The sequence below is a fragment of the Brachyhypopomus gauderio genome, chromosome 1 (assembly GCF_052324685.1).
Source record: "Brachyhypopomus gauderio isolate BG-103 chromosome 1, BGAUD_0.2, whole genome shotgun sequence".
Lineage (NCBI taxonomy): Eukaryota > Metazoa > Chordata > Actinopteri > Gymnotiformes > Hypopomidae > Brachyhypopomus > Brachyhypopomus gauderio.
The window spans coordinates 12,517,121-12,545,048 of record NC_135211.1 but is presented as its reverse complement, the minus strand read 5'-3'; the positions used below and the strand labels follow the sequence as shown (position 1 = coordinate 12,545,048).

General features: G+C 48.6%; 1 protein-coding gene across 2 annotated transcripts; it reads left to right on the top strand.

The window, feature by feature from the left end:
- The first annotated feature begins 235 nt into the window (after positions 1–235).
- cgnl1 (cingulin-like 1) lies at positions 236–27,753 on the top strand. Of its 2 annotated transcripts, XM_076997308.1 has the most exons (19): positions 236–393; positions 3,564–5,187; positions 5,427–5,521; positions 7,453–7,558; positions 7,970–8,071; positions 8,333–8,481; positions 9,061–9,202; positions 9,291–9,503; positions 16,409–16,615; positions 16,762–16,866; positions 17,349–17,501; positions 17,623–17,793; positions 19,606–19,764; positions 20,247–20,336; positions 23,224–23,307; positions 23,924–24,048; positions 24,345–24,453; positions 24,607–24,770; positions 25,888–27,753. In XM_076997308.1, exons 2-19 carry the CDS (start codon positions 3,616–3,618, stop codon positions 26,039–26,041), a joined length of 3,900 nt encoding a protein of 1,299 aa, XP_076853423.1. In that variant the 5' UTR covers positions 236–393; positions 3,564–3,615; the 3' UTR covers positions 26,042–27,753. The 2 variants fall into 2 exon arrangements, with proteins under 2 accessions (XP_076853423.1, XP_076853425.1); XM_076997310.1 differs by lacking the exon at positions 23,224–23,307.
- The last annotated feature ends 175 nt before the right edge of the window (positions 27,754–27,928 follow it).

Sequence of the window (27,928 nt, the reverse complement as noted above, 5' to 3'; positions counted from 1 at the left end):
TACGGACAATTTTTCACAACGAGACTGTTTCGTAGTTGACTGACTGGAGTTGGAGCGGGTTCGCGTACTTCATGTTAAATGAAGTAATGTAATTCAGTACAATAATAAAATGAAACAGGAACAGTTCCCCAGCCGATAACGGGTCTGTCAGGAACAGGAACGTCAAACAAAAAGACTCAAGGGGGCGGGGCATGGTACGCGTTTAGGGGCGGGGCTTAGCCTGCTGCGCAGCTCTGAGTTAAAGTAAAACTGCACTGAAAACAAAAAAACCTGCAAAAAGTGACTTTGAAAAACCCATTGGAGCATGGACGTTTGTTTTCTTATCAAGGTTATTACTCCAACCTGATCGAACAGCAAGCGCGTACTCCGCGTGTTTTAATCGCTAGCCAAACGGTAAGAGTTTTTCACACTTGTGAGTGTTTTAATGACTTTTAGTCGTTTCTGAGGAACAGGAGTGGAGCGTGGGAACTGCAGTCGCTTTACGTGCCACCCTTGCAGAGACCTAGTCGTTTAACTAGTTTAAAGTTTAAATAAAGAGTGATCAATAGTGAAATGGTAAACCTTATGAATAACGACATGAAAACATCCATGATGTGTTCTTGAAGGACACTTTTATTTGGGGGAAAAAGCTGGTTAATCAAATGGATATCATGTAGGTGAGTTGACAGTGTAGCACCTGTAACTAGTTGGCTATAGTTAATCATTCAAACGTTTTTATTTACAGTTTTGGAGTTAGTCATGTTTATGTGTACTTCAAAATGCTGTCCTCTAAAAATATCTAAATGATCTGTTGTTAAGATGTGTAAATGATGTCCTGAACGTGTTGAATACAGCTGTCTGCGTCGTGATAACGTGTAAAAACTCGCTATAATGTGCCTGCGTGTTTTGTGCGTTTGTAAAGTTTGTGTGTTTTGTGCAGTACAAGTTGACATGATCTTGTACAACATTGTTGTAGTAAAAAAAAAACATCTGGAACATTGTGTACATCGCTAGAAAGCTGGGAACTATCTATATATCTGTAGTTACTCATCTGAAATATATATATATATATATATATATATATATATATATATATATATATATATATATATATATATAATGTATGTATATAATATATTCCAGATGAGTACAGAGATATAGAGATTTTCAAAACTGTAGCCAAGTACATGTTTCCAGTTCTCTAGTGATGTACAAAATGTTCCAGATTTATACATACATATGTGTATATGTATGTATGTGTGTGTATATATATATATATATATATATATATATATATATATATATATATATATATATATATATATATATATATATAATGTATATAATATATATAATGTCTTGTTTAAAAAGCCTTGTTTCTTGCTGCTCTAAACCTTTTCATGTGAATGCAGATTAGAGACCTAATCCAGCCTGAAGTTAATGCCTGTTTTGGTGCTGGACATGCACCTCTTGTGGTCTGTGTTAATCCCTTACGGAGGCTCAGACCTTCCATTTCTCTTCTCTCCCTCCACTGGATTGGGCAGTTGTAATAGGACTCTGTCTTACTGGACAAGCAAGACTCTTAGTTTGTATTAAATGTGTTAGGCTAGTCCTGATGTGCATTTGGTGTTTATGCAGAAGGAGCAAGATGTGTAGCCATAAGAGAATAAATAAAAACTGAAATAAAGGGCACGATCTGAGGTCGTCTTGCGGTGCTATTTGTCGGCCTTGAGCAGAACAGGTGCTCAGTGTCGGACAGAGTGAGGACCAATCTAACGGCGTCGCCGGTGTTTCACATGATGACTCTGGTGTTGGTATCAACAGCAGTTAAGCCAGGGTGAGGCTAGGCATAGCTAGGCGGTTTAGATCAGGAGGTTAGCCCTCTGGCACTGTCAGTGGCACACGGCCTCTGGAAAACCCATGAAGGAATGCTACCATGTAGCACACTGCTGGTGGGGGGGGGGGGGGGGGGGGGGGGAACCTGGGCTGTTTGGCACGAGTCCCTGGTCTGCACCCTTCCTCTCAGCCAGAGGCTACGACTGCTGCACTTCCATACGACACAATGAAGGGAAACGATCTACACCAGCAGCCCCCCTGAGTCTCTGTGTGCTGGCTACATACTGACACTGAGACTGAAAGAAAGTATTGTCTTTTTTTTTTTTCTTCCTTTTCTCTTTGTAGTGATGTTCTTTCCTTTCTTGAGCATGAGGGGGAGATGTCTCAGTTTAACTCCCCCATCGTTGCCCTTTTCTCCTCTTTTATGGGTGCAGCCGAACCTCCTCCGCTCCCCTCACCCCCTCACTCCCTCACGCATCTCCGTTCGCCAACCGTTCGCTCGGTGAGGCCGACCACGGTGCCATTGTCGCGGTAAGCACTTTGTTGGAGCCTGTGTCCCCACGCTCCAGAACCCTTTACTCCAGCCCAAACCCACTTCCGTCCGTCCTCCTGTGTTTGAGGAGAAGCTGTGTGAGAATAGAGTTTATTGGGCTGTGTTATCAGTATGGGGGGGACGGCAGGAAGCAGATAAAGGCCTTTTTGCAGCTCTGATGCCTGGGGAGGAGTGATAGGTACTGCTTTGTGTTTGCCAACCACAGTGTCACTGTTCATTGTCACACCCAGCCACATTAATTAAAGTGTCTCTATTAGACGGACGGAGATGTAACAGGATACATGAATGGTTGTCATGCAGGTGACTGCGCTTCACTCCTGATCGACAGGTCAGCGAAGACCTCGAGGCAGTGCAGTCTACAGCGCGGCTGTCTTTGACTCGCTGTGAAAACAGGCAACGTGTTTTTAATGTTATGACAGCTGGGTCCCTCTGGGTGAGAGAGATGTTCTCATGTTTCCTTAACTTTGAGTTGACGAATCCAAGCCCCCCCCACCCCCCCACCTAGTCTTCATGTCCTTATCTTCCTGACCCCAGGTCCAGCCACCACTGTTTGCTTTTTGTAGCTCAGGATTATTTTCACAGAGGTCCCAACTGTGGTCCACACCTCTGTGAGCACTGCAGTGTGTAGAATGCATTGCAGATCACTGCGATAAGACGTGTGTGTTGCATGTCAAACTGCCTGTGCTCAGATGCAATTTACATAATTGCATGTGTATCTGCGATGTCCCCTGTGGCCCACTGCACTTATCTGGGTCTTTGTGCTTCACTTAAACCGTAAAAACGTAGAATGAATCATCACTTGCAGTTTTGGAACATCTGCTCTTTTTACACATGTTTGTAATGTAGTATTTGGCATTAGCTAAATGGCTAATTACATAAAGCGCTTTGACTAATTCCATAAAGCACAATAAATAATTGTTGTCTTTTAATAACCTCTTTATTTATACCAACACATTTAGTTTAGCTCATGTCCGCTGTAATGACTTGCCAGTTTATGGGTTTTAGGGTAGATCACACACACGCATCATTCATTGTTGGAAATGAACTGCATGGCCTAATCAGAAGGCAGAAGGCTTTAAGGTCTCATTAGTGGCAGTTTGAATTTCTAAGCATGCACAAAAGTCACTTGGATCTAAAGGCATCCATTTTAGGACCCATAATGAGCTTATGCGTTTTTTTTTTTTTTTTTTTGCAGAAGTGAGCCTTTTCCAGAGAGAGAGACTTGCATCTTTCCGTTGACGTCTCCTATGGAGTCCTATAAAGTCAGTGGCCTGCCTGGCCCAGGGCTACAGCAGGGCTATCCAGCTCATTCCCGGGCGAAAGGCCCGAACAGCACCTATGGCCTCAGCATCAGGGTCCAAGGTATAGACGGACACCCCTACGTGATTCTGAATAACCAGGACAGGGCTTCCAATCCTTACGCAGCACCAAGCCACAATAACGGGTATGCTGACTCTGAAGGGTCCTTCATCGATAACTACCAGGATTATGACTTCAAAGGAGCCAGGGAAAACGTATCTGATAATCCGTTTGCAGAATACCGAGCCCTCAATCAGAAACGACATGAAGCCCCTCACAATGGCGTCTCTCAGCCAACAAAGGCAGAGCCAAACAAGAATCCCGCACTGCTAAATTTCCAGAAGCATCCCGAGATCCTCAAACCATACGACCCAGAGAACAACACCCTCGACAGCGTCCACGAGGCCCCACCTCGTGCTCCCTCAGAGAGCCGAGGTCTCCATCCTGGGTCCCTGCCCAAGCCTATTCCCAGAGCTTCGACCAGATCCCCCAGCCCTGACCATCCCAAAGTGCCTGAACCACCACCACGGACACTTTCTGAGACATACCCATCTAAAGTCCAGCCTAAGACTCAAACTCAACCTCTAGCAAAACCTCAAACCCAAGCCCCACCTGTAGTCAAGGTCCAACTTCAGTCCAGAGTGAAGTCCCCGCCCTTGTCTCACGTCACACCTCAAGCCCCGCCCCAGCCTGCCCAGCGACAGCCAGCCCCTCAGGCCTCTTCAGCCTCTAGCCACTCCCTCTGTCGCACGTCCAGCTCGACAAGCAGCGCAAACTCCAGCCTGGAACGTAGCCGGCGGGAGCCTGACATCCTTCTCTTGCACAGGAGCAATTCCAGTGGCCCCGCCCTGTCCCGCTCACGCCACTCCTCCACGTCCTCGGCCACGCCCACCAGGGAGGAGCAGCTGGAGGCCCTGTACGCCGACAGCATCAACCGCCACCAAAACCGTCGTTACATCCCCTTCCAGCCGGGTACCGGAAGGGACATCGACACCGGCCCCATACCGGGCGTGGACGAACTCATCAGTAAGTTCGATGGCAAGGAAAACCAGCCCAGGAGGGGGCGGGCGGGCCGGCGGAACCGCATCAACCCGGAGGACCGCAAGCGCTCGCGCAGCGTGGACAGTGCCTTGCCCTTTGGCCTGGAGGGCGACACCAACTACCTGGACGAGGTGAGCCGCAACCGGGGCCGGTCCGGGGAGCGGCTGCTCCGGCCCTCGCAGCTCCAGCTGAAGTCGCCCGTCTCCCCGCCGAATGCCGTCGGGCGCCGGTCCAGGTTCGGAGACGCCAGCAGCGCGCCCGGGTCGCCGCAGGGGACGCTGTCCAAGCCGTCGGCTTCCATCACGGGCTACAAAAAGCCCCCGAGTCGGCCCTCGGCACAGGACAAGAGTCCCGAGGTGGAGACGATCGCAGCCAGCACCAGAACCATGACCAGCGTGGCTACCACGTACCTGTCCAGACCTGCTCCGCAATGCAGCAGTAAGACGGCCATATCAGAAATGGACGGTGGGCTGAGGAAGGTCAGTTTCTGCGTGTGTCTTATTTGTAGGACATTTGTCCATGTTTGTTAATGAACTTTTCAGGTTGGGCTGTGGCAAAAGGTTTTGTTGGAGGACATTTTATGTCTCATAAGGCACACTAAAAATCATACAAAAGGGGTTTCTGTCACTGTCTGATCTTTTTTGTGGAATTTTTTTGTGGAATATACTGACTTTCACAGCTGTTCACTGGTGGGTTGTGTTTGTCTTTTCTGGAACAGACAACACCTGATCTTCTGAAAGGGCCACAAGAGCTCTCACAACAGACACATGAAGAAACTGCCAAACAAATCTTGTTCAATTACCTCAAAGATGGGTGAGTTCTCCTCAAGAACAACAATCATATTCGTTTCAAATCGCCAAATTTTTCGCTTTAATGTTGTTACTTAATCAATCAATCAATCAATCAATCAATCAATCAATCAATCAATCAAATTTCATTTATATAGCACTTACAACAGTTGTTGTCACAAAGCAGCTTTACAAGTGCCATGGATGTTAATGAAAAGCACAATTTTCGGCCAGAGGAGGATGGGTCCCCCCCGGCCGAAAATTGTGCTTTTCATTAACATCCATATTTGATGTTAACATCAACATCCTGAGGTCAGCTCCTGTAGTGCCTCTAGAATTTCAGTGTAGTTGGTGTAGTTATTGTGGCATCACGTTAAAGTGTTCCAGTCACAGTCATAACAGTATATAACCAGGCTACCCAGCTCCATAGTGAGACAGCACATTCGGCTGATTAACACTCATGTTTCATGTACACACACACACACACACACACACACACGCACACACGCATGCTCCCGTGCATTCTTTGAGGCAGATTTTCATCTGTTGTTTATCACCCTAAGAAGTACTTAGTATTTGATGGAGTGCGGGTCAAATGCTGGGTCCTGACTGATTCAGTACCAGTGGAGAGAGGGTAGCTCCATAAAGCTCCATAATGCCGACTCCATCTCCCATCTGGTTATCCGTAGGGTTTGTTATCCATATCTTCTGTTCTGTACAATATTTCTGAAGACATCATGGGACCTTATGGGGCAACTCCTTGAATGACTCGTGCTGTGGAATTAAGGGAATGGGTGTGGGTGTGGGGGTGGGTGGGTGTGGGTGTGGGTGTGGGTGTGGGTTTGGGTGTGGGTTTGGGTGGGGGTGTGGGTGGGGGTGGGGGTGTGGGTGGGCGGGTGGGTGTGGGTGTGGGCGGGTGTGGGTGTGGGTGTGGGTGGGCGGGTGGGTGTGGGTGTGGATGTGGGTGGGCGGGTGTGGGTGTGGGTGTGGGTGGGCGGGTGTGGGTTGGAGCTTGAACAGTGCACCTCCATCCACAGGATCAGGGGGTCTGCTGTGTTCTTAACGAGGGGCAGTTTTCTGGCCCACTCATCCTTCTCTTTGATTGATCCTGCGTGATTCTTCATCCTGCTGTCCTGCACCTGTGATTGATCTGTGATTGGTCTAACCGTACACTCGGCCTCCTTCATATCTTTCGTTTCCCAAGGTCCTCACTCCTTCACTTCTTTCCTCCCTCCCTTTCTCCCTCCTTTCCTCCCTCCCTCACTCACTCCACGTTCCTCATGTGCTTCATAGAGGAAGATGAAGCGGGGAGATTACTGACCAGTGCTTTGAAGTGTGTGTGTGTGTGTGTGTGTGTGTGTGTGTGTGTGTGTGTGTGTGTGTGAGATCTTCAGCTGTTAGAAGGTCATGGTGGCATCAGCGCCTGCCTGGACCTCTACTGGCCTCCCAGTGCTGTCAGGAGGTAGAGCTTTCGTATCCAGTGGCGTCATGAAACCATAGTCAAATAACCTCCTGAAACCCCAGTCAGAGTGTGTGTGTGTGTGTGTGTGTGTGTGTGTGAGACGTATGGCATGCTGAGGATTTCCGTCACTTAACAGCTAGGCCACTGGAATGTGGACGCACAGCATGGTTTTTAGCTCCACGAGTGTAAGTTGATACCTGCTCGGGCGTTCATCTCTCTGGGTAAGGGTCACAGAGGGGACCCTGTCATGACCCAGCTCCAGACCCGTTCGGTGTGCGTGTCCGGCCAGCAGGCGGCAAGGTAATTGGGGTAGGCCGGTCAAGAGGTGACTCATCAAAGCTAAGCTGTCTGCCCCCCCCCCCCCCCTCTCTTTCTAATAATTCAGCTTTTGTACTGCCCCTCCAGACAAACGGCAGAGATTACGCCCTGATCCGTGTAAGCATGCTTCTTGGCGCTGAAGTTTACACAAGCTATTGTCCTGCTGCATTTCACAGGAGCAACGACAGCGATGACACCACCAAGCGGAAAGTCAATCTGGTGTTTGAAAAAATCCAGACTCTGAAGTCTCGGGCAGCGGGCGGTGCGCCAGGTGACAGCCAGGTGAGTCGCCTTAGCACTTCGGTCACCGGCCCCGGGACTGCGGCTCCCTTATCAGGGCCCGTCCGCCGACAGAGGCCCGTGTTTACCCAGCCGATGCTGACGCCCCAGCTAATGTTTAAACATGTGCATGCAGAATCAGAAAACACACGGGGGCAAACCTTGCCAGAAATCTCAACGTCCGACTCCTTTTCCAAGAATGTTTTTGTTTCCACGATTTATTTTAGTTTAGATAGTTGCCGAGGAGTGGAAAATGTTTGTTTTGGAACTATGTGCTACATATGACGTAATAAGAGGAGAATATTATCCAAAATGCATCATGTACATAATCCACGCTGCATATTTAGACCGTTTTTGTAACAATGACGTTTTGGTGGGTCAAGGTTTTTGCTAGTCTCTGCTTCTTATCGTCAGTCCCCAGACTTCACAGCCCAGGCCAAAGCACTTCAGGAGCAGAAGGCCGAGCTGGATAAGGAGGTCGTGCATCTCAAAAGGCAGCTGGAGGAGCAGAACAAGGTACCTCATGGCTAGGGTTCGGGTCAGGGTTGAAGCATCCTAACCCTAACCCTACTCATCCTCCGTGTTTATCTAAATTCCCACCCCTGTTCCCTCTTCAGAGGTTGTAATCATGTTAAACAGTCGCGACAGCCGAGCCAAGAAAATTCCCGGACAGACCGAATACACTCGGTCAAACGTTTAAATCGCGCTAATGTTGTCAGATCGTGTCTGTTGTCACGTTTTGCACATAATGAGGCGAGTGATACTTCACCCTTCCAGAAACAGCGGGGCCTGACTGAAGTCCAGGAGAGGACCGGCACCCGCCTGCAGGACCTGCAGAAGGAGCTGGACCTGAGCCAGGCGGAATGCAGGACCCTGCGGGACAAGCTGGCCAAGACGGAGGCCGACCTTCGCACCACGCTGGAGGAGTGAGATGCTTCTGTTTACATTTCTGTTTTTAAAAAATGTGAAAAATGTTCCTGGGTCATTTCACCCAATATAATTTATGTTTGGCTTATGTGAATGCTGTGGTTCAGTAATACTTCAGTCGGGACACTCAAAGCACACCAAACAAAAATGGCTTGTATTAGAAGGCTTAAAATGTGAAATGCTCAAAAGGCCAGTATCGTGATAATGATCAACAAACGATACATTGTACAGTCTTGGGAACCGTGGCTGAATCAGACCCATGCAGGTCACATGCTGAATCGTGAGCTATTCAGTTTTTATGCTGAGTTTGAGGAGGTCCTCCCTGCCAGCTGGACCCATGATAGGAGGAGTTTTCTCCACTAATGGATCACCTCTGTGTGTCTGCCATAATGGCTCGTCTGTTGAGTATTACTCCTGTAGACTGGCTTGCAGGTGGCTTACCTGCAGTTGAAGCAGGTGTGAGGACCGCGAGACCATGAAGAGATAATAGACCACAAGTGCTCAGTTCAGTCAGATATGACACAGTGTGCAGGTGTTCTGAGCGTGTGTGTGTGTGTTGGTGTGTGTGCATACACCAGGCTCTTCCAGGTGAAGATGGAGAGGGAGCAGTATCAGACCGAGATCCGGGACCTGCAGGATCAGCTCTCGGAGATGCATGATGAGCTTGATGGGGCCAAACACTCCACTCAGCCCGACCCAGAGAAGGAGTCCATGATGGAGGTGACCTGCGCTCCCTGCTCCGCACCACAACACTACTCCGCACTACGACCCTGCCCAACACCACTGAACTCCTCCGCCTCTCCCCCAGGACCTCGTGCAGCTGAAGCTGGACTTGCAGGAGGTGCTGCTGGTCAAAGAGGAGCAGGAAGAGGTGCTTAAGAGGCGGGAGCGGGAGCTGACCGCTCTGAAAGGCGCTCTGAAGGAGGAGGTGTCTACTCATGACCAGGAGGTGGACAGGCTAAAGGAGGAGTATGAAGAAGAGCTTCGCACGCTGCGGACATCGGTGGAGGAAGCCAAGCAGGTAGCGTGCCTTCACCCGTCTGTCTCCGTCTCGGTGTCCGAGCGCTAGACCGTATCTCTTCCTGAGAATCTTCTTCCTCGCGAAGGACCTTCTGCTACTGCGTACGCAAGTTCGCCTCATTGTGGCCGACTTCCTCGTAGCTCACCTGCAGGCGGTAAAAATAAAAGCAAAGACGAACTCTAAACACGACAAGCAAACAGGAAAGTCCACTGTGCAGCGGCCGATCTGCTTCCTCGTCGTTTTTCATGGGAACTCGACTCTCCGTGCTGACGCCGTAGAGGAGATCCTGTCTGATAACGCGTGTGTGGTGAATCACTTTTCTGCTGAATGATACCAGGCCTTGAGACAAAAGAGAGACCGGCATGAAGGCGTCGTCATGGAAGAGGGCAGAGGGAAGTGCAAGTTGTGGTGATGGGGCAGGGGTGGTTGGGGGGGGGGGGGGGGGGGGGGGTATAGGGGTGGTTGGGGGGGGCAACGAGTGTCACCACGAAAATGGAACAAGGGGGGTAGATTGCAGAGGGTCTCTGGTGGCGTCTGCCTGTGTGGAAACGTCCTGTTTTGCGCAGGGCGGAATTCCTCCGTGTCCTGGGCTCTCTGGACGGGGCCTTCCTCTCCCCTCCATCTGAAGAAGTTTTAGGGCTGAGCTCACTTCCTCTACACAACAAAGGCACTTCCTGTGTGCAGGGGGTGATTGTTGCCTGATTGGAGCCTGCTTTCATGCCCGCCACGGCAAATCTGAGCGCATATCGTGATACGTGGTTGAGTTTGTTGCTCTTTATTGTGGTCGTTTTTGTTACAACACCCTGAGCACATTCACTAACATCTACCAGATGACGGCCATGATTATGACTGACATTTTGTTTGTTTGTTTCCAAAAGAGAGGGAGAAAACAGGAGACAGCAGAGCTCGAGGGAGGGAGGAAAGGAGAGGGAACAAAAAAAGGAAAAAGTAAAAGGGAGGAAAAGAGAAAAAATGAGAGGGAGAGAGAGAGAGAGAGAGAGAATGAAAAAATAATGATCTGCCGTGTCCGCTCCGTGTCTCTGTGTGAAGCTCTGGTACTGAACGTCTCCACCCTGTGTCTCTGTGTGGCCCCACACAGAGCTGACCGCGGGGGCGTGCAAAACTGAATCGCTTCTCTGTCGCCTAATTGCAGTGGCAGGCCGTCACTAATCTAACGAGGCGCTGATGGGGAGCAGGGCTGGCCCGGGCCCCTCACACTCGCTTTGGGGCTTTCTGTCCTTTCTCTTTGCTGTCTCTCGCCGTCATTGGCTGGCTCGGGCCGCTTCTCGGTTGGTCTCGGATCAACTGTTTTGTGTGGGGACGGCACGGGGGCGATAAATGGGTTGGTGTGTTGACGAAGGGCTCAGGCAGTTGAGGACTGAGTTGAGATTTTTATGTATTTCCACTGATTAAATCTGTGAGAGGAGGCAGAAACCTGTAAAGACAGTAAGAAAAGTGATGACATTGGGTAGCTGTGTGTGTGTGTGTGTGTGTGTGTGTGTGTGTGTGTGTGTGTGTGTGTGTGTGTGTGTGTGTGTGTGTGTGTGTGTGTGTGTGTGTGTGGATGCTGCTTGCTGTCCCTGCGTAAGAGCAGCACAGAGGTGGGCTAGCTTGTGTGTTTTGCCTGATATCCGGATCTGGGGCTGAGGTGACTGGCCTGTTTGGAAAAAGGAGACTCCCACAGGAGGTGGTGTGTTTCCTCAGCTGATGATAGTACAGACCGTTCCAGACTGTTCCTGACTGCCTCATGAGGCAATACAATTTTTGTGGGGGGAGGTGTTGTTAAGAATGAGGATCAGTAGACAGCATTATATCTTGAGCAGAGGAACTCAGCAAGACTCCAGAAATCTGTGGTTCCATCTGCTTCTTATCAGAAACTACCCTCCCCCATAACTGTAGTTTATAGTGTTCTACTGGATCAGAACAGAAAAGTTTACCTCCATATCTTGAACCTTTTATATGACAGCAGTTATATGACTATATGCAATGTTCTACTGCCTCGCATATATTTTTCAAAACATATCAGGAAAGTTGCTACAAAGAGACTCTTTCTGGTCTGCTGCTGTTGTGTTCATTGTTACCCCGTGGCCTGGGGTAACAGTGGGGTGAGGGGAGATCACAGCCATGGCCCAGATTCCGTTGTTGCCCTCCACTGGCTGGAGCTGCGAGGGTCCCCACTGCCAAAGTGGGTGCAGGGCCAGTATCTCCCATAATGCACCGCCCCACCCCGTCACCCCGTAGGAGAAGAATGGAGGATGAAAGCCCAAGACGACTTCTTTTGTTTCTTTTTGTTCTCGCCTTATACTCAAGAGGCCAACCTGGCTAGCAGTGGATTAAGAGGTTAAAAAATAAATAAAATAAGGCTTTGCCTGTTTTTGTCTTGCTTGCTTTCGGAGGGACTTGGAGAAAAGTCAAGATGTCCTGTTACTAATCAAGGGGCCAGTGATGGCTCTGCTGGCCTGGGTGACGGAGGCTTGGCTTACCGTCGCACTTGGCATGTGGAGACGCGCGTGGCCCGTTTGGCTGACGTTCTGTAGCGGCGTAACTGAGCTGCGACTGCAGCGGTGTGAAGGCCTGGCGTTGGTCAAGATCATTTGTCTACTCTGCTTACTTGGTTTATACGATCCACATTTATATTGTAGTTTATTTGTGGTTGATGTGTGTTGGACTAGTCCCTAGTGGATCCGGTTAGGAACAGCAAGGGAAGATTTGTGGTAATCCCATGTTTTAAGTGGTCATAAGCGCCGCAAAATGTCCCAAGTTTATGTTCAACTCCCCTGGAGTGTGAACGCATGAAACCGCATGAGCCGTCCACACGTGTAACCATGGTGCCCAGGTTGGCTGTAAAAACCTCCACGTTCTCTCCTCCCTTCCCCTTGACCTCGTAATGTATTTAAACACTGGATGTGACTTGATGTTTAAGATTTGTCATTTGGACAACACCCTCCCTCCCTACAACTCCCTACCCTGCTCATTTGCATATTACCACCTTTTTTTTGCGTACAATTAGCAAGCAACACACCCCACCCCGCGGCCCTCGGGCCGGTTCCAGGAGTCTCCGGCGTGCAGGAAGGGGAGCCGGTGCCTCTCGCGCGGTGCCCCTTAATCTCCAGGACTGGTTTCTCTCCTCCGGCCTCCTCACCCACTCGCTCCCCCTCTCCTCAGCGTGTGTGAGGCTTTTGTTCTCCAGTCGGGCTGTTGAAGTGAAGAGGGACGGGATGAAAGAGCCGGGGGCCGCCGCCATGGACGGGGGAGAGAGGCCCGATGACGTTTCCCCCCACCTCGGAGGGTCCGCGGCTCGGGCTCGGGCCTCGGTCTGTCCCTGGGCTCGTCGTGGAGCTGAAGATGGTGACTGAAGGAGGGGGGGTGGGGTGTTTTGAACAGACGGCCCTGGCTAAGGGTCCAGGAATTTTGAGCAAGCAGGAAATCCTGCCATGTTGGTCATTCTGAAGGTTGAGTCAGGGAGGCCGTTGCCGTTAGCTTTGTGCTAACCGAGTCTTTTCAGACACTGTGTGGCAATATCGGGTGGGGGTGGGGGACAAAACTTATCAGTAAGCCTCAAGGTTGTTTGTGTAGGACACTGGACACAGTCAGAATACGTGTTGTTCCTCAGCCTCGTGTTCATGAACAATCTGCACTTGACGTTTTAAGTGACATTGTATGTGGCTTTGTAGCCACCATATCGGTCTCCCTCTTGTTCGGTGAGGAAATGATCACTGAGGGCTATCATGTCCAAGGCTGCAGGCCCATGTTTGGTACTGTATTTAGTATCCAAGTTGTTTCATTTGAAGAAAACACGGACCTCACTGGAGTCGGATAGGATTACTTGAGCTCTAATGCGGCCTAATCCACAATAGGCTACAGTTAAAGAGCTGTGATTTTTAAATATTATTTCCTTTTGTTTATGATGCAGTAAAGAGCCTATGCCATGTTTCTTGGAAGGGGACTTGCTATATTTCTCTTTTTAAAGGTGCTTTGTGCATGTGAAATGATTGAGGACATCAGGCCAGTGTCTGTAGAATATTGAGCTTTAGCCAGATTTTGTGTCTTTGTCTGTCCTGTGTTTTGGGAATATTGTGAACATCATCGGTGAGTCTCGAGACTCCACGTTTCATTCATTCGGGAATGTAGTGAGTTTTTGTTCTGATTTGAGAGAACCATCAGAAAGTGACTGTGATGTTGATTAAGGGCTCGAGTGTAGCTCACGGTCCACACAATGCTGATTAATGCTGTGCTGTGGATGTAGAAAAGGTGAGAGAGAAGTGGAGAGCCCTTCAGATCCACCGATTCAGTCCCACTGGCTCTCCCTACTGAGCCCAATAAAGAAACACTCACATTGGCAGAGCACAAAATGTCCTGTCTTGTTTATCCTCTCTGTCTCCTCCGTCCGTTCTGTCTCTCCCTTCTTCTTCAGTCCCCTTTTTTCTTTCTCTTTCGGTCTTCTCTCTCTTTCTCTCCCTTTCTTTCTCTCTTTCAAGCGCTTTCACTTTTGTAGGAGTCCTTCAATACAGAGCATCTCTCACTGGCCATTTGCTCGTGGGAGGCAGCAGTTCAGTGAAGCAGGTACCAGGCTGTGTCCCATTTCACCTGCATCCTTCCTTTGGCCTACTGCCTTCACTTGGTTGGAAATGAGGCACTCACATTTTAGAAATGGCCTTCAAACTAAGAGTCTCACCCCTTTACTGATATTTAACCGTGTTTGATTAGGAAATCGACAAAATAAGTGAGTAGCTGATGAGAGCTTCTACATTCGGAAAATTTTTTCATGCAAGTGATCTTTTGATACTGTAGTATAATGTAACCAGTGTGATGCGACCTTTTTTTTCTGATGCAATTTGTCAAAATAGCATGACAGCTTTTTACAGTTTAACAGATTCCTTTGTACACAGCAACTTACAAAAGAGCTTTGTCTTTGTGAACTTTTCTGCTAGTACGTTAGGTCAGCGTTTAAAGACACTGAACTACAACCCTGTCAGAACACACGCACACATGGAAAATAAACACAGGTAACGGGAGGAACTTGATCATTTATGTATATACACTTATTTTAAGTGCAGGATAACATGGTGTCCATAGATTGTTTGTGTCCCTTCATCTAGATTAACACCACAGTGCATAAAACGGTTATAAAACCAGTATATTGAATTGGTTTTGTTTCATTGTACCTCAAAGTCTTCATGGTTCCTGCCTGCTCGCTCGAACAGTTCTGATGTCGTTACGCAGGCCCCGTCTGAAGAATGTGTGGACGGTATGTTCTCTCCCATCTCAACGATGTATAGCTGGTGTCTAGGTGCACATTAACAGGCTCTTTGCCTGTTAACTCTTGACCTCTGCGGTTTGGTGGGCGGGGCTGTGGTGAGTTTGAGGATGTGTGGTGGTTAATGATCGGTCATTGTGTTGTGTGTGAGAGAGAGAGAGAGAGAAAGAGTGGACAGACTGGATGAGGGGCTGCAGGGACTTTGGACATGTAAATAAAACAGACAAATCGTTGCAACTATTGAGTGTCTGTGCTGCTAACAGTGTTAAATCACACAACATACAGTCAGACTCACGGGGTTTATGTTTTCAGTTTCATTCTATTCGTACCAAGTTCAGTTTGCGTGTGCAGCTGTGACTTAAATAGACCTGCTGCCTCTCCGTCTACACACGCACTCCTCACAAAGGAGTGTTCCTGCAGCCCTCGGGTTCGGTTTGCGTGGTGTGCTTTTGAAGTCTGAACTGTAAACATACCTGCAGCACTGCCTGCTTCGTGTTTCGAGGAGGCTGTCTTTGTGTTCTTCTGTCCTGGCAGATGTATCCTGGTTTAGGGCTACATCGCTATAGTTTGTAATGAACCGGGTCACTGAAATGACTAGGGTGTCATGTTCTGTTCCTCTGCCAACAGCGACACCTTAATTTGAGGATTGCCTTTCATACATTTATGAAGTTGCTCTGTGTACAGTGCTGACTAAAATAACGCAGGTGTCGTGAAACTGTCAGGTGAGAAGATTGTGATAAGATTTTCTGACTCTAGATGGCCAGACCTGTTTGACATGCCTGCATATCTGTCTATCGAACCGGCTCTGCTGGTTTCAGCACGAACCTCACTGCGCACAAACTCGTTGAGGCTCACGATGCGAGCGGCTTCTTGTCTTGACACCTGTCGCTACGTCACGGGTGTCCGTTTATCTTCCGCGGGGCACCAGACATGGGCCGTTGAGCTTTGACTCATATGTAAACATTTCTTGTGCGTCCATAGGGCTTCTGCAGAGGCACTCGGAAGCTTCCAGAATGCGAAGCTTCCGGCGTGTTCCACAGAGAGCCGACCAAGTGCCAGTGGAGGTCATCCTCGAAACACCTAGCTGCGATTTTGTTTCACAGACACGCGCGCACACACACACACACACAAAAAGCCCATGGCAGAGTGCGGTGCTTAATTGGGCAAGTCGATTGTGTTTCCAGGCAACTGTTTGCAGTGCTTCAAACCAGTTTAAATGTGGCAGGTGCATCCGTGTGGGGCCCACTGTAATGGTCACGAACCACTGAGTTGAAATGGACAGTGAGGATTATATGGACTGGAGCAGTCAGTTAAATCTCCTCGCTCTCTAGCTGTCTTTTGTCTAGGTTTGTGTCGTTTTAAAGCAAGGCTTGAAGAGAGGGCTGGAGGCTTGGAACTTTTCCTGTGTGTGTGTGTGTGTGTGTGTGTGTGTGTGTGTGTGTGTGTGTGTGTGTCCTTCATTCACATTGAGTTTGTGATAAATACATCTTTAAGCATATAGACCTACCTACTTCACTAAACTACAGCGGGTCCTAGCAACCATTTGTTGTTTGAAGAATGTATTTGAAGGTTATTTATTAACCTTTTCCACTGCATCGCTCTGTTTCTCTTTGTGTGTGTGTGTGTGTGTGTGTGTGTGTGTGTACAGAGTAATGCATCGGTGTGTAAGGAGAAGGTGGAGGCGGAGGTGGCACGGGGCGCAGCGGAGGGCCAGGCGGGGCGACTGTCACAGGAGCTGGAACGTTTGAGGAGGAGAGCCCAGGAACTGGAGAACGAGGTGGCCAAACTCAACCGCATCATCGACGAGGCCAAGCTGCAGGAGAACAGGCTGGGGGAGCGCGCCGGCCGCCTGGAGGTGACACACACACGCACACACACACGCGCACACACACGCACACACACACACACACACACACACACACCTTCACTCCTATACTGGGGGGAGATCCATTTCTATCTGCCCAGGTTGAAGGTCTTGACGTGTTTCTATCAAATGTGCAGAAAGAGAAGAGGCATTTGGAGGAGTCGCTCGCTGAGGTCCGCGAGCAGGAGGAGGAGCTCAGCAGGGCCAACCGCGCCCTGGCCTCGCGCCTGGAGGACGTGCAGGTGAGCTTCACCGCCACGCCGCTCGCTAGGGCAACCCTCCGCACGCAATCCCACCATGCAACGGGAGTTCACCGCCAGCCTTCCAGGACAGGAGGGAGGGCCTGACCCCTGGAACGCTGGACTACAACACGGTTCCATGGTTCTCCTGCTCTGCTCGGGCGTTTTTGAGCAGACATATCGCCAAATGTTGGAGCATTATGTTTATTCTTTCCTGTATCTGTTTTATCGTTCAAGTCAAATCTTCTACTGTTTTGAAGCCAGATTCATTGAGCGTCCATATGTTATTTACCTGGTGGTTTTAGTGCTTGTGTTTAAAATTCTTACCAGTCTTGGCGTTTCTCCAGTGGCCCCTCTCTGCAGACCTGAGCTCCTCACCTCTCCTGCAGACTAAAAGCATTTGAGCCGACGTGGCCGCAACCGTCCCTTTCCGATTTTATTTATTTCGTAAATTTTTGTTGTTGTTGTTCTTTCTCGCTCCTCAGAGAAACCTGAGCAGAATGACTCACGAGCACCGTGAGCTGGAGGAGCGTCTGAGGGAGGAGAGGAGTCAGAAGGAGCAGTTCAAAAGCACCAAGAATGAGATCGAGGAGGAGCGCAGGATGCTGGACCGCACCGTGGAGAAGCTGCAGAAGGAGGTGAGGAAGACGATGGCCTCTTCGCCCCGGCTACCTGTCGTCACGAGGTCTCCGGTGTGATGGATATCCTGACCTGTGTGTGTGTGTGTGTGTGTGTGTGTGTGTGTGTGTGCTCGCGCAGATGAGCGAGATCGTGGAGGCGTCCCAGAGCTCCACGCAGGAGCTGCAGGAGCAGATCGACATGTACAAGGAGAAGAACCGGCGAGAGCTGGCCGACCTCCAGCGGCAGCTGCGGGACGGTGGTCTGGAGCTGGAGAAGTCCCGCCTGACCGCCAGGGCCCTGCAGGAGGAGGTGGGTGTGTCCTCTGCTCCGCCCGCCTCCCATGTTGCCCATCAACAGCAACCATACCAGGAATCATGGAAATATTATATTTTTCGTCTTTTATTTATTTATTTTTTTTTTTTTAATGTTTTTGACCTTTTTTTTTCCCTGCTGAAGCACCAGGCGTGGGCGTCACTAGAAATGTTTACGTGTTTACTGCTTTGTCGCGGAACAGAGCTAAACTGTCGTCTGGACTGTGTGTTGTCTAGACTGTGGGCATGCGTGTGTGTGTGTGTGTGTGTGTGTGTGTGTGTGTGTGTGTGTGTGTGTGTGTGTGTGTGTGTGTGCGCGTGTGCAAACCTGCCTGTTGGGCAGTTAGCTGTTGATGGTAATGAGTACTGCGGTGATGGAGAATAATCAGCCCTGCCTGTACTGCTCAGCAGCTTATTTATATGTTAAGTATGTACTCATGGTTTTTGACGTTTTTGAGTGGTTTGAAAGAGGCTGCAACAGCAGCATTTAAACAACTCAAATGCCACTGCACATGTGCACGGTGCAGACGGCCCGTCTGAGTTTTGTATAGAATTATTCAAATGGGTCATGTGACACAGAAGTAGTTATGCAAAATGTGCTTCCCATCCTCTTCTGCACATTCACTCTCGCGTGTGTGTGTGTGTGTGTGTGTGTGTGTGTGTGTGTGTGTGTGTGTGTGTGTGTGTGTGTGTGTGTGTGTACAGTCCTGTGTGCTTGCATGTCCTGATATACACCAATCAACCATTTGTTCATTTTGTATTTTGTGGTCTTGTGGGTTTTTTTTTTCTTCAAAGGGCACATCTAACCCCTTTCAAGTTTTGTTCTCTGCGTGCCCAGTGACCCTTGACCTCTGCTGATGGTCTGCTGTTAGCCTCGCTGAGCCTGTCATGGTTGTGGCGTGCGTGGAATGTTTTTGTTTGAGATTATGCATAACGGATTTCTCGAGCATGCATTGTGCGTAGCCGACGATGACGAGTGCCAGGAGAACCGAGCCTCCTTCACAACCACTCGTCCTTTAACCACGACTCCTTTAACAGGCCTGGAGGTCCCCTCATTCAGAGGCTGGCTGTGGATAACAACAACTCCATCCAGCGTGTGTGTGTGTGTGTGTGTGTGTGTGTGTGTGTGTGTGTGTGTGTGTGTGTGTGTGTGTGTGTGTGTGTGTGTGTGTGTGTGTGTGTGTGTGTGTGTGTGTGTGAGCAACAGTGACATGCAGACAGACAGAGAGAGGAGTACAATAGAGAAAGGAAATATGTGAAGGAGTGGAGTCCTCCTGTTGGAGCTCCATCTCCTGCACAGCTGTGTGTAGGTGGAGGAGCAGGATGTGAGGTGGAGAGTCTGCATGTTGACCCACTGACACCTCATCCTCCCAGAACACACACACTCACTCTCTCTCTCTCTCTCTCTCTCTCTCTCTCTCTCTCTCTCTCTCTCTCTCTCTCTCTCACACACACACACACACCTCACTCATTCCTACTGCTGCCTCCTCAGGTCCTGCCTGAAGTCCCTAAACACACACCCTTTATCATGCTTGTGTACCATCGCACACACACACTCCCTTCACACACCACACACAGCTACAGGTGATCAGTTACACACGGTGCCACACACTTGTGCCACACACACACAAATGAACACTTTTGAAGCGTTTGATATGAAGACGTGTTTTGTGGTGATTACATGATGGTCTAAAGTGTGTGTGTGTGTGTGTGTGTGTGTGTGTGTGTGTGTGTGTGTGTGTGTGTGTGTGTGTGTGTGTGTGTGTGTGTGTGTGTGTGTGTGTGTGTGTGTGTGTGTGTGTGTGTGTAGCTGGCTCAGCTGGAAGGGGACCTGCGGCAGTGTAAGAGTGAGAGGGACGAGGTGGAGATCCGTGCCAAGGCCCTGGAGCAGAAGGTCTTTGAGCTGGAGGTGGACGTGGACACCAGAGTCCAGACCAGCGACAAAGCCAGACAGATCAAACTCCTGGAGGTACAGCACCACACACACACACACACATCCAAACCTGCAGTCACCTTGGCTGTGCTCTTCAGCGTCTGCCGTGTAGACCATTCTTCTGCCGTTATCCTTTTGAACGTCCTTCACTGTTAACATGGCCTCAATTCCAATATGACTAATACATCTGCAGTTAGGCAAAGACCACAAAGCTGTTTTTGTAAGATAAGAAGCTGGCTTCGCTCTCTCCTTAAGCGATCACAGTTGTCCTAAAGCCATCCAGGGCTTGGGTGACTGCAAGCTTGGTATCCCTAACATGGATGAACGCACCTGTCCAGCTGCACTAAGACCACCTGTCCGGGGGAGACAAGTGTGCTCCTGTGTGATTGGTCGGAATATCAACTGCTGTGCCGGCCCTTGGCGGTTAAGATTGAACACCCCTAGCTTTGAGAGATGGTGCAGTTATAGGTTAGGAGATGATGATGGTGATGATGATGATGGTGGTGGTGATCTTACAGGATCGGATCGCTCAGCTGGAGCTGGACCTGGAGGAGGAGAAGCATAGCGGGGATCGCCTGATGGACCGCATCGACCGGGGCAGAGAGCAGGTGAGGCCCGCACGCTGGATCTCCTGATCTCCTTCCCCATCATCTAACACAGCATCGTTACCCAGCGCACCCAGCACGCCATCGCTATCTAACCCTTCACTTCTCCACTACAGCTCATTCCATCTGACTTCCTGCAGAGTGAAGTACATACTTCCATACTAGATTCAAAAGCTGCGTGCACGCGTCTGCATGCCGGCACCATCGTGTCATCGTGTCACACTCACCCCTGTCACATGCCATGGCTCACTTCCAACCAAGCCTTTCCTCTCGCTCGTCGTGTACGCGTGGTTTTGAAAACCGAACGTTAAACCCAAGAGGTGACGCGTAAGAGGATCGTTGCGTAATCGTCGACTCCCATCAGCCCGACCCTCCGTATTATGCGGCTCGTATAATTTTCAGACGGCGATTGCGAGATGTCTCAAAACATGCAAATATGCAGCCAGGCTTCTCCTCTCGGTGGCCGCTCCGAGTTCAGTCTCACTCCGCTTTAGAGGGGAAGCATTTCAGAAGGCCAGGGCAAACGTTTAGTGGTGCATTCTGGGAGACTTTACCCACCGGCCCCCACGGCTGGAGACGGGTTTCCATTCAGAGTGTATTAGGAATAAAGTTTGTGTCCTTTGGCCAGTCCTGGGGACATGTTCTGTTCAGTCAGTTTGTAGGTAAGTAGGAGTCGCATGTGTGCACACGCTACGAAAAGTTGTTTTTTTAAACATGCGGTTTATTCTTAGCGGTGTGCATCACGGGGTGAGAAAAAACCTGTTTACATGTTTAGTCTTGGCTCCGTTTCAACTTCCTTGCTTTGCGCTGTCTGTTGGTTTCAGCAGCGCTCGTGACCTCGTCCGGGTCATCCACGCCGCTGCACCTGTGGGCGGAGGCTTTTAGAGCCAGAGAGGTGCGCAGTCTGGGCGGCTGATGGATAGATGGGAATGCAGTAACATGGAGGAGGTGGGGGTGGTTTTGTTTTTGTTTTACTTGCATTTTTGGTTTTTTTGGAGCCAAAGTTGTGACACAATGGTGCTGCTGTGAAAGGCCATGGGGAGTGTGTGTGTGTGTGTGTGTGTGTGTGTGTGTGTGTGTGTGTGTGTGTGTGTGTGTGTGTGTGTGTGTGTGTGTGTGTGTGTGTGTGTGTGGGAATAAGGTGGGGGTTGTGTTACAGAAGGAGTGAGGGTATTATAAGGGGGTAGGAGTATTGGGGGGGGGGTGAGTGGAGATTGTTACAGACAGGTTGGAGGGTTTTTAAAGGGTGGGGGCATCAGGATGGCAACACCAGCGAGTGGAGGCACCAGGTGCACTGGTGGCTGTCTAAAGGAGAGCAATACCACCCCACCCCGTCCTTCTTCCATGTTTTTTCTCTCTCTCTCTCTCTCTCTCTCTCTCTCTCTCTGTCCTCTTTCACTTTCTCCCTCTAACCCCCTGTGTGTGTGTATATGCGCGTGTGTTTGCGTGTGCTCTGCTGAATCGGCACCCCACAGTGCAGGGGCAGCACACACACACACACACACACACACACACACACACACACCCGTTGCTCAACACTCTCCCTCGCTGTCATGTGCCAATTGGCGTAAAATATCGTCCATTATTTCCCCTCCTCTCCTCCCTCTCTGTCTGTCTCTCTCTCCTCCCTCTCTGTCTGTCTCCCTCTCCTCCTCCGCCTGTCTGACCAGGGCAGAGTCCAGTTCGACACGCGCTGGTGACTCCATCTGCAGGGTTTTGCTTCTTTATTGCTCTTTAACCTAATTGAGGCACAGTGTTGCCATTAGTGGATACAGCTAATGGAACCTATTAGCCTAATATTGGCTGTATTTCCATGCATTTGCAGACAGTTCTATGCACACAGACCTTATCTAACTTGTTTGCTTCACAACCGTGCGTGTGTGTGTGTGTGTGTGTGTGTGTGTGTGTGTTGTATATACATACAGTATATGTAATATGCATGCAAATCTGGTTGCCTAAACAATATTTTCAGGCACATTTGCAGTAAACAATAACATAAACAAACATTCAGGTAGCCCACGTCCTGTCATTCAATGAAGAGGGCAACAAAGGCCAACACACAGCACCCACTGCACGGTTCCCAGGGCAATAGTGAAGCAGCGTTACAACGGATCGCAGAACCTTCTGGCAGCCTCTCGGGAACGGGCGGCGGGCTGGGGCTGTTGTAAGCCATCACGGTGTAATTGGCAGTGTAAATTTTTACCTCACCCTAAGGAGTCTGAAGTGTTTGTTGATAAACATAGTGTATATGCGTACTCAAATAAGCAGTTGCATTGGTGGATTTGTGGCTAATTTGAGGAGTAAACAGTTTTAAAGCGTTTTTTTTTCTCTCCGGGGAAGTCACTGAATAAGCTTCACTTCTTGGGAGCTGCGTCCTCATGTGAAATGACTGAAGTTCTGTACACGTTCCATGCGCTGTTGTCCCAGACCTGGGCTGTCCAGCTGAACCCCGGGCCCTCTCCCAGAGCAGGTGGGGCAAGGCAGAATGTAGCTCAGCCAGAATTTGAGCGCGGTTCACTGAAATCGGATCGCCTCACCTGGAACCCGCAATTCTGTGCTTAACCCCACTTAAACAGTGCTGAGAATGTTCTAGCAGTTATACGCAGTAATTATATGAAACGAAGAGACTGTGTGGTAATGAGATCCTGTCTGAGGTGGGGTTTTTTTCCCTCTCTCTCTGCTCTGTGGTGCAGAATACATGGGTGTATTGGTGTTTTCGTTGTTGGTTCCTGTGTAAAGGTCTGACATTTAGTAGTGTGAAGGCCTGGTGTTCAGGCATCTGTGGTGCCTGCTGATCGTGTGAAGCCGCGTGTTTGATAAGTGTGTGCGCGTGTGTGTGTGTGTGTGTGTGTGTGTGTGTGTGTGTGTGTGTGTGTTTTGTGAGAGACAGGTGGAGCAGTTGAGGAATGAATTACTACAGGAGAGAGCTAGCAAGCAGGATTTGGAATGTGACAAGATTGCTCTGGACAGACAGGTAAAGACGAAACGCCCCTTTCGTGCTGTAGAGTCTCGATGAATTCCCCTGGAAATCACCAGAATGCCTCTTGCACTTTTAAACGACTTATTTTCCAGTTCTAGTTCAAGTCCTGTTCTAGTCTAACACGCCTGGATTGATCCATTTCTGCTTTTAGCCAGAGCAGATTATCAAGCTAGGAATATGTGAGGTTGAATTTCAAACTAATCTCCAATCTGCGATCTTCAGAAACAGAGCTAGCCACGTTGCCTTATAACAGGGCACTCAAACCCTGCAACGGGCCCTGCTCTGTGTAAAACGAGTGTGAATCCATCCCCCTCTCATTGCTTCAGTAATCCCTTCATCTGCTCTTTTGCAGTTTTCCTTGTAGTAACCGTCATCTCCCACTCGATTCATGGATCATATTTGACTGGTTGTTGACTTACTAAAATATTTATGATGGGTGTTTCCAGGCATGCATTCCTCTCTCTTCCAGAGCTGCATACCGTTTCACTCGGGTTTCTCTGGAGTTACTTAGTCATTCATTGTTACTGAACAATGTGCCTTAAGATTAAGAACTTTAAGGAAGGCTGCTGCTAGCCTCCAGCAAATGCTGACCGTATGCATGTCCATCCAGAATAAGGACATGAAAAGTAGGATAGCTCATCTGGAGGGCTCCCAGAAGTCCAGCAAAGAGGGGCACGTGGCACAGCTGCAGAGCCGAATCCAGGAGCTGGAGGAGAGACTGGAAGCAGAAGAGAGGTTGGCCACTCCAACACCACCTTAAATACCACTCCAATAATACCATAGAGCGCCACAGACGGAATACCATAGATGTTCTAAAGAAATGCCATAGCTAGAATGTTATAGGTATAATGATAGAAACCATAGATATAATGGAGTAAACCACAGATAGAATACCACAACAAAATACCATAGATGCCATAGTAGCATACTATAGATAGAATGTTATAGATGTAACAATAAACTACAATTGATTACGTTGGTTAAAATAGTTAACAACTTGTGTGTGGGTTTTTTTTTTTTGTCTTCTTCAGGGACCGTGCTAATCTGCAGCTGGTGAACCGTAGGTTAGAACGTAAAGTGAAGGAGATGATGATGCAAATGGATGAAGAGCATCACTCACTCCAGGACCAGAAGGACCAGGTGAACCCGACTAACCTGCCTGTACATTCCACCTGCTCATCGCTGCACTGGCTGCCCTTTCATACGTGTGATCATGTACTGCACTTCATGTTTACTAAGCATGTTCATTTCAAGTGTATCTGTGTGTGTGTGTGTGTGTGTGTGTGTGTGCAGCTAAACCTGCGTCTGAAGGCCCTAAAGAGACAGATGGATGAAGCGGAGGAGGAGATTGACCGACTGGAGCACAACAAGAAGAAACTGCAGAGAGAACTGGAGGAGCAGCAGGAGGCAAACGAGGAGCTTCAGAATCAGCTCAAAGCACTCCGCAATGAGATGAGGTAAAGACATTACTCCACCATCACTGATCTAGAGTCAGCTCATAGCACTGCGCAATGAGATGAGGTAAAGACATTACTCCACCATCACTGATCTAGAGTCAGCTCATAGCACTGCGCAATGAGATGAGGTAAAGACATTACTCCACCATCACTGATCTAGAGTCAGCTCATAGCACTGCGCAATGAGATGAGGTAAAGACATTACTCCACCATCACTGATCTAGAGTCAGCTCATAGCACTGCGCAATGAGATGAGGTAAAGACATTACTCCACCATCACTGATCTAGAGTCAGCTCATAGCACTGCGCAATGAGATGAGGTAAAGACATTACTCCACCATCACTGATCTAGAGTCAGCTCATAGCACTGCGCAATGAGATGAGGTAAAGACATTACTCCATCATCACTGATCTAGAGTCAGCTCATAGCACTGCGCAATGAGATGAGGTAAAGACATTACTCCACCATCACTGATCTAGAGTCAGCTCATAGCACTGCTCAATGAGATGAGGTAAAGACATTACTCCACCATCACTGATCTAGAGTCAGCTCATAGCACTGCGCAATGAGATGAGGTAAAGACATTACTCCACCATCACTGATCTAGAGTCAGCTCATAGCACTGCGCAATGAGATGAGGTAAAGACATTACTCCATCATCACTGATCTAGAGTCAGCTCATAGCACTGCGCAATGAGATGAGGTAAAGACATTACTCCACCATCACTGATCTAGAGTCAGCTCATAGCACTGCTCAATGAGATGAGGTAAAGACATTACTCCACCATCACTGATCTAGAGTCAGCTCATAGCACTGCGCAATGAGATGAGGTAAAGACATTACTCCACCATCACTGATCTAGAGTCAGCTCATAGCACTGCGCAATGAGATGAGGTAAAGACATTACTCCACCATCACTGATCTAGAGTCAGCTCATAGCACTGCTCAATGAGATGAGGTAAAGACATTACTCCACCATCACTGATCTAGAGTCAGCTCATAGCACTGCACAATGAGATGAAGTAAAGACATCACAGATCTGCAATCAGCTGTACTGAAACGGTAAATACATTGCATGACCTTGACCATACCAGCTCCTGCATTCGTCCCCACAGACGCAAGAGCAACCCCGCCCCACTCCTCAACAACTTGGGCGAGGACGATGACGACGACGACATCAGCACGGACGGAGAGACGTACTTCAGCTCGTCGTCCGGGTACAAGCGCTCGAGCGGTCAGGACGCGGTCATGTCTAACTTGTCCCTGTGAGGGACGAGAGTGACGTCGAGAGGGACGTGGGAGTGTGTGAGCAAAAGAGCGAGAAAACAGATATGGATGTGAAGGAGGAGTGGACGAGTGAGTGGACGAGTGAGTGGACGAGTGAGTGAGTGACCGTGTGAGCACCAGCACGGAGTTGTGGACCCTTGTGGTGATGCAGGACTGAAGACTATTTCATCCACCTGCTTTTTGGGGAGTTGGACCCAGAAATGCAGCAGTGGCAATATTCCTGATGCCTATTGGTTCTACGTGAGAATATCTACTATGATTTTTTTTTTTTATCTACTGTTTTTTTCATGATAAAATATTTTAAATACTTTTACTATATACCAGTATTTTCTTGTAATGTAACAATTTTTTATTTTTTTTATTAAAATGAATTTTGTTTTGAAGCTCTACCAATTCCAGCAACAGAGTCAAGCGTGGTGGTGGTGGTGTAGTAAATGATGTGAACAGTTGGAATAGTGCAAAGAAAGAGACTGTGTCAGTTATTAATCACAGACAACGTGAAGGATTGGTATAATGAAGGACTGAATTGATCAAGGGAAATTGAGGAATTTTTTTAAATTTGTAAAAAAAAAAATCAAACAAAAAAAAAAACACATCCTTGTACAAACTACTTGTTTTTTGTGAATAGGTTTAACATTGGTCTCATCTCAAATGTCCCTTTTTACACTGCTGCTCTGCCTGTGTTGTTTTGGTAATGTCTTCTTGTCCAAATGTCCTCTTTTTTCTTTTTTTTTTCTTTTTTTGACCTGTCAGCATATAGCAAATGCAATACATCGTACAAATATTTTAAAAATAATATACAATAACTGGTCATCTCTTAAAGTGAGTTTGCAACGAGCCACTCTGTTCAAGTGGGAAGCAAATTGTTCCTGAAAACAGTGTTCCCAATTGGGCCAGCTCCCGGTTTCCATGCCAACAGTCTGACTGTAGCTGTTCCTATGGAAGCCCAGTTACTGCTTTTATACTTTGATACGTTTAGTATATGAAGATCCAGGATGTCGAGCCAAGTTGATCGGCTCTCCGACTTTTATTCAGTCTGCGTGTGTGTCCCGGTGTGTGCAAGAGAGACGAGACATTTTCACAGTGCTCTGGAGTCTTGGCCACACTGTCCTCGACTCAGTCGTGTGGAGGAACTACCAAGAGAGGGAGAGAGACTCCGAGCACAGGTGTGAATTACTTTCGTGGTGAAGAGGCTGATTTCATATATATATATTATTTTGTTCTCAATATTTTTGCACATGCAGCTGTTCTGTGATGAATCATGAGGACGTGTGTGTAAGGGAGCCCGGAGCCTCAGGCCTTTAGGGCACTATTCTGCATTCCAATCGCAAGTGTAAGAGGACTGATTTGGGTGTAAATATTAACACATTTCACTCCTGTTATACCGCATCTGAGAAACACGACCGGGGGCAGGAGCTCCCACTGCATTTTAAAATGTGTTTGTGAGAGTCGTCTGGGTCACAGTTCTTGAGTCCCTCAGCCAGCCTAAATGATCCCTCTCCTCAAGTTTATAGGGCGAGCAAGTTGAACAATTTAATTTGGCTCGATCTTACTGGTCTGTGTGCATCCGTGGTTGTTAGAGCCACCCTCATGTATGTAACTTTTTATATATCGATCGCTGTGCTGACAATCGACTTATTAAAAAAAAAAACACTGATTATTTACACTGTATGTTGGACTTGACCTTTTTTCATGCATCTACGACATACAAGAACATTCCATGTAAAAAAAGGGGGGGGGGGGGTGCTAAGTCTAATTTGCAGTTCCTCTCTACTACATCAATGAAAGAGCTCAGAACCCATTCCCAAGATCCCCTGCAGCTGAGCAAGGTGGGCCAGCCTGGCAGGACCTGCTCCCCCTAACCCTGCT

Coding starts and splice junctions, on each gene's coding strand:
- cgnl1 (XM_076997308.1), top strand. CDS start 3,616: ATGGAGTCCTATAAAGTCAGTGGCCTGCCTGGCCCAGGGCTACAGCAG. Junction 5,188..5,426: donor TGGACGGTGGGCTGAGGAAG/GTCAGTTTCTGC, acceptor TTTCTGGAACAG/ACAACACCTGATCTTCTGAA. Junction 24,454..24,606: donor TCCAGGACCAGAAGGACCAG/GTGAACCCGACT, acceptor GTGTGTGTGCAG/CTAAACCTGCGTCTGAAGGC.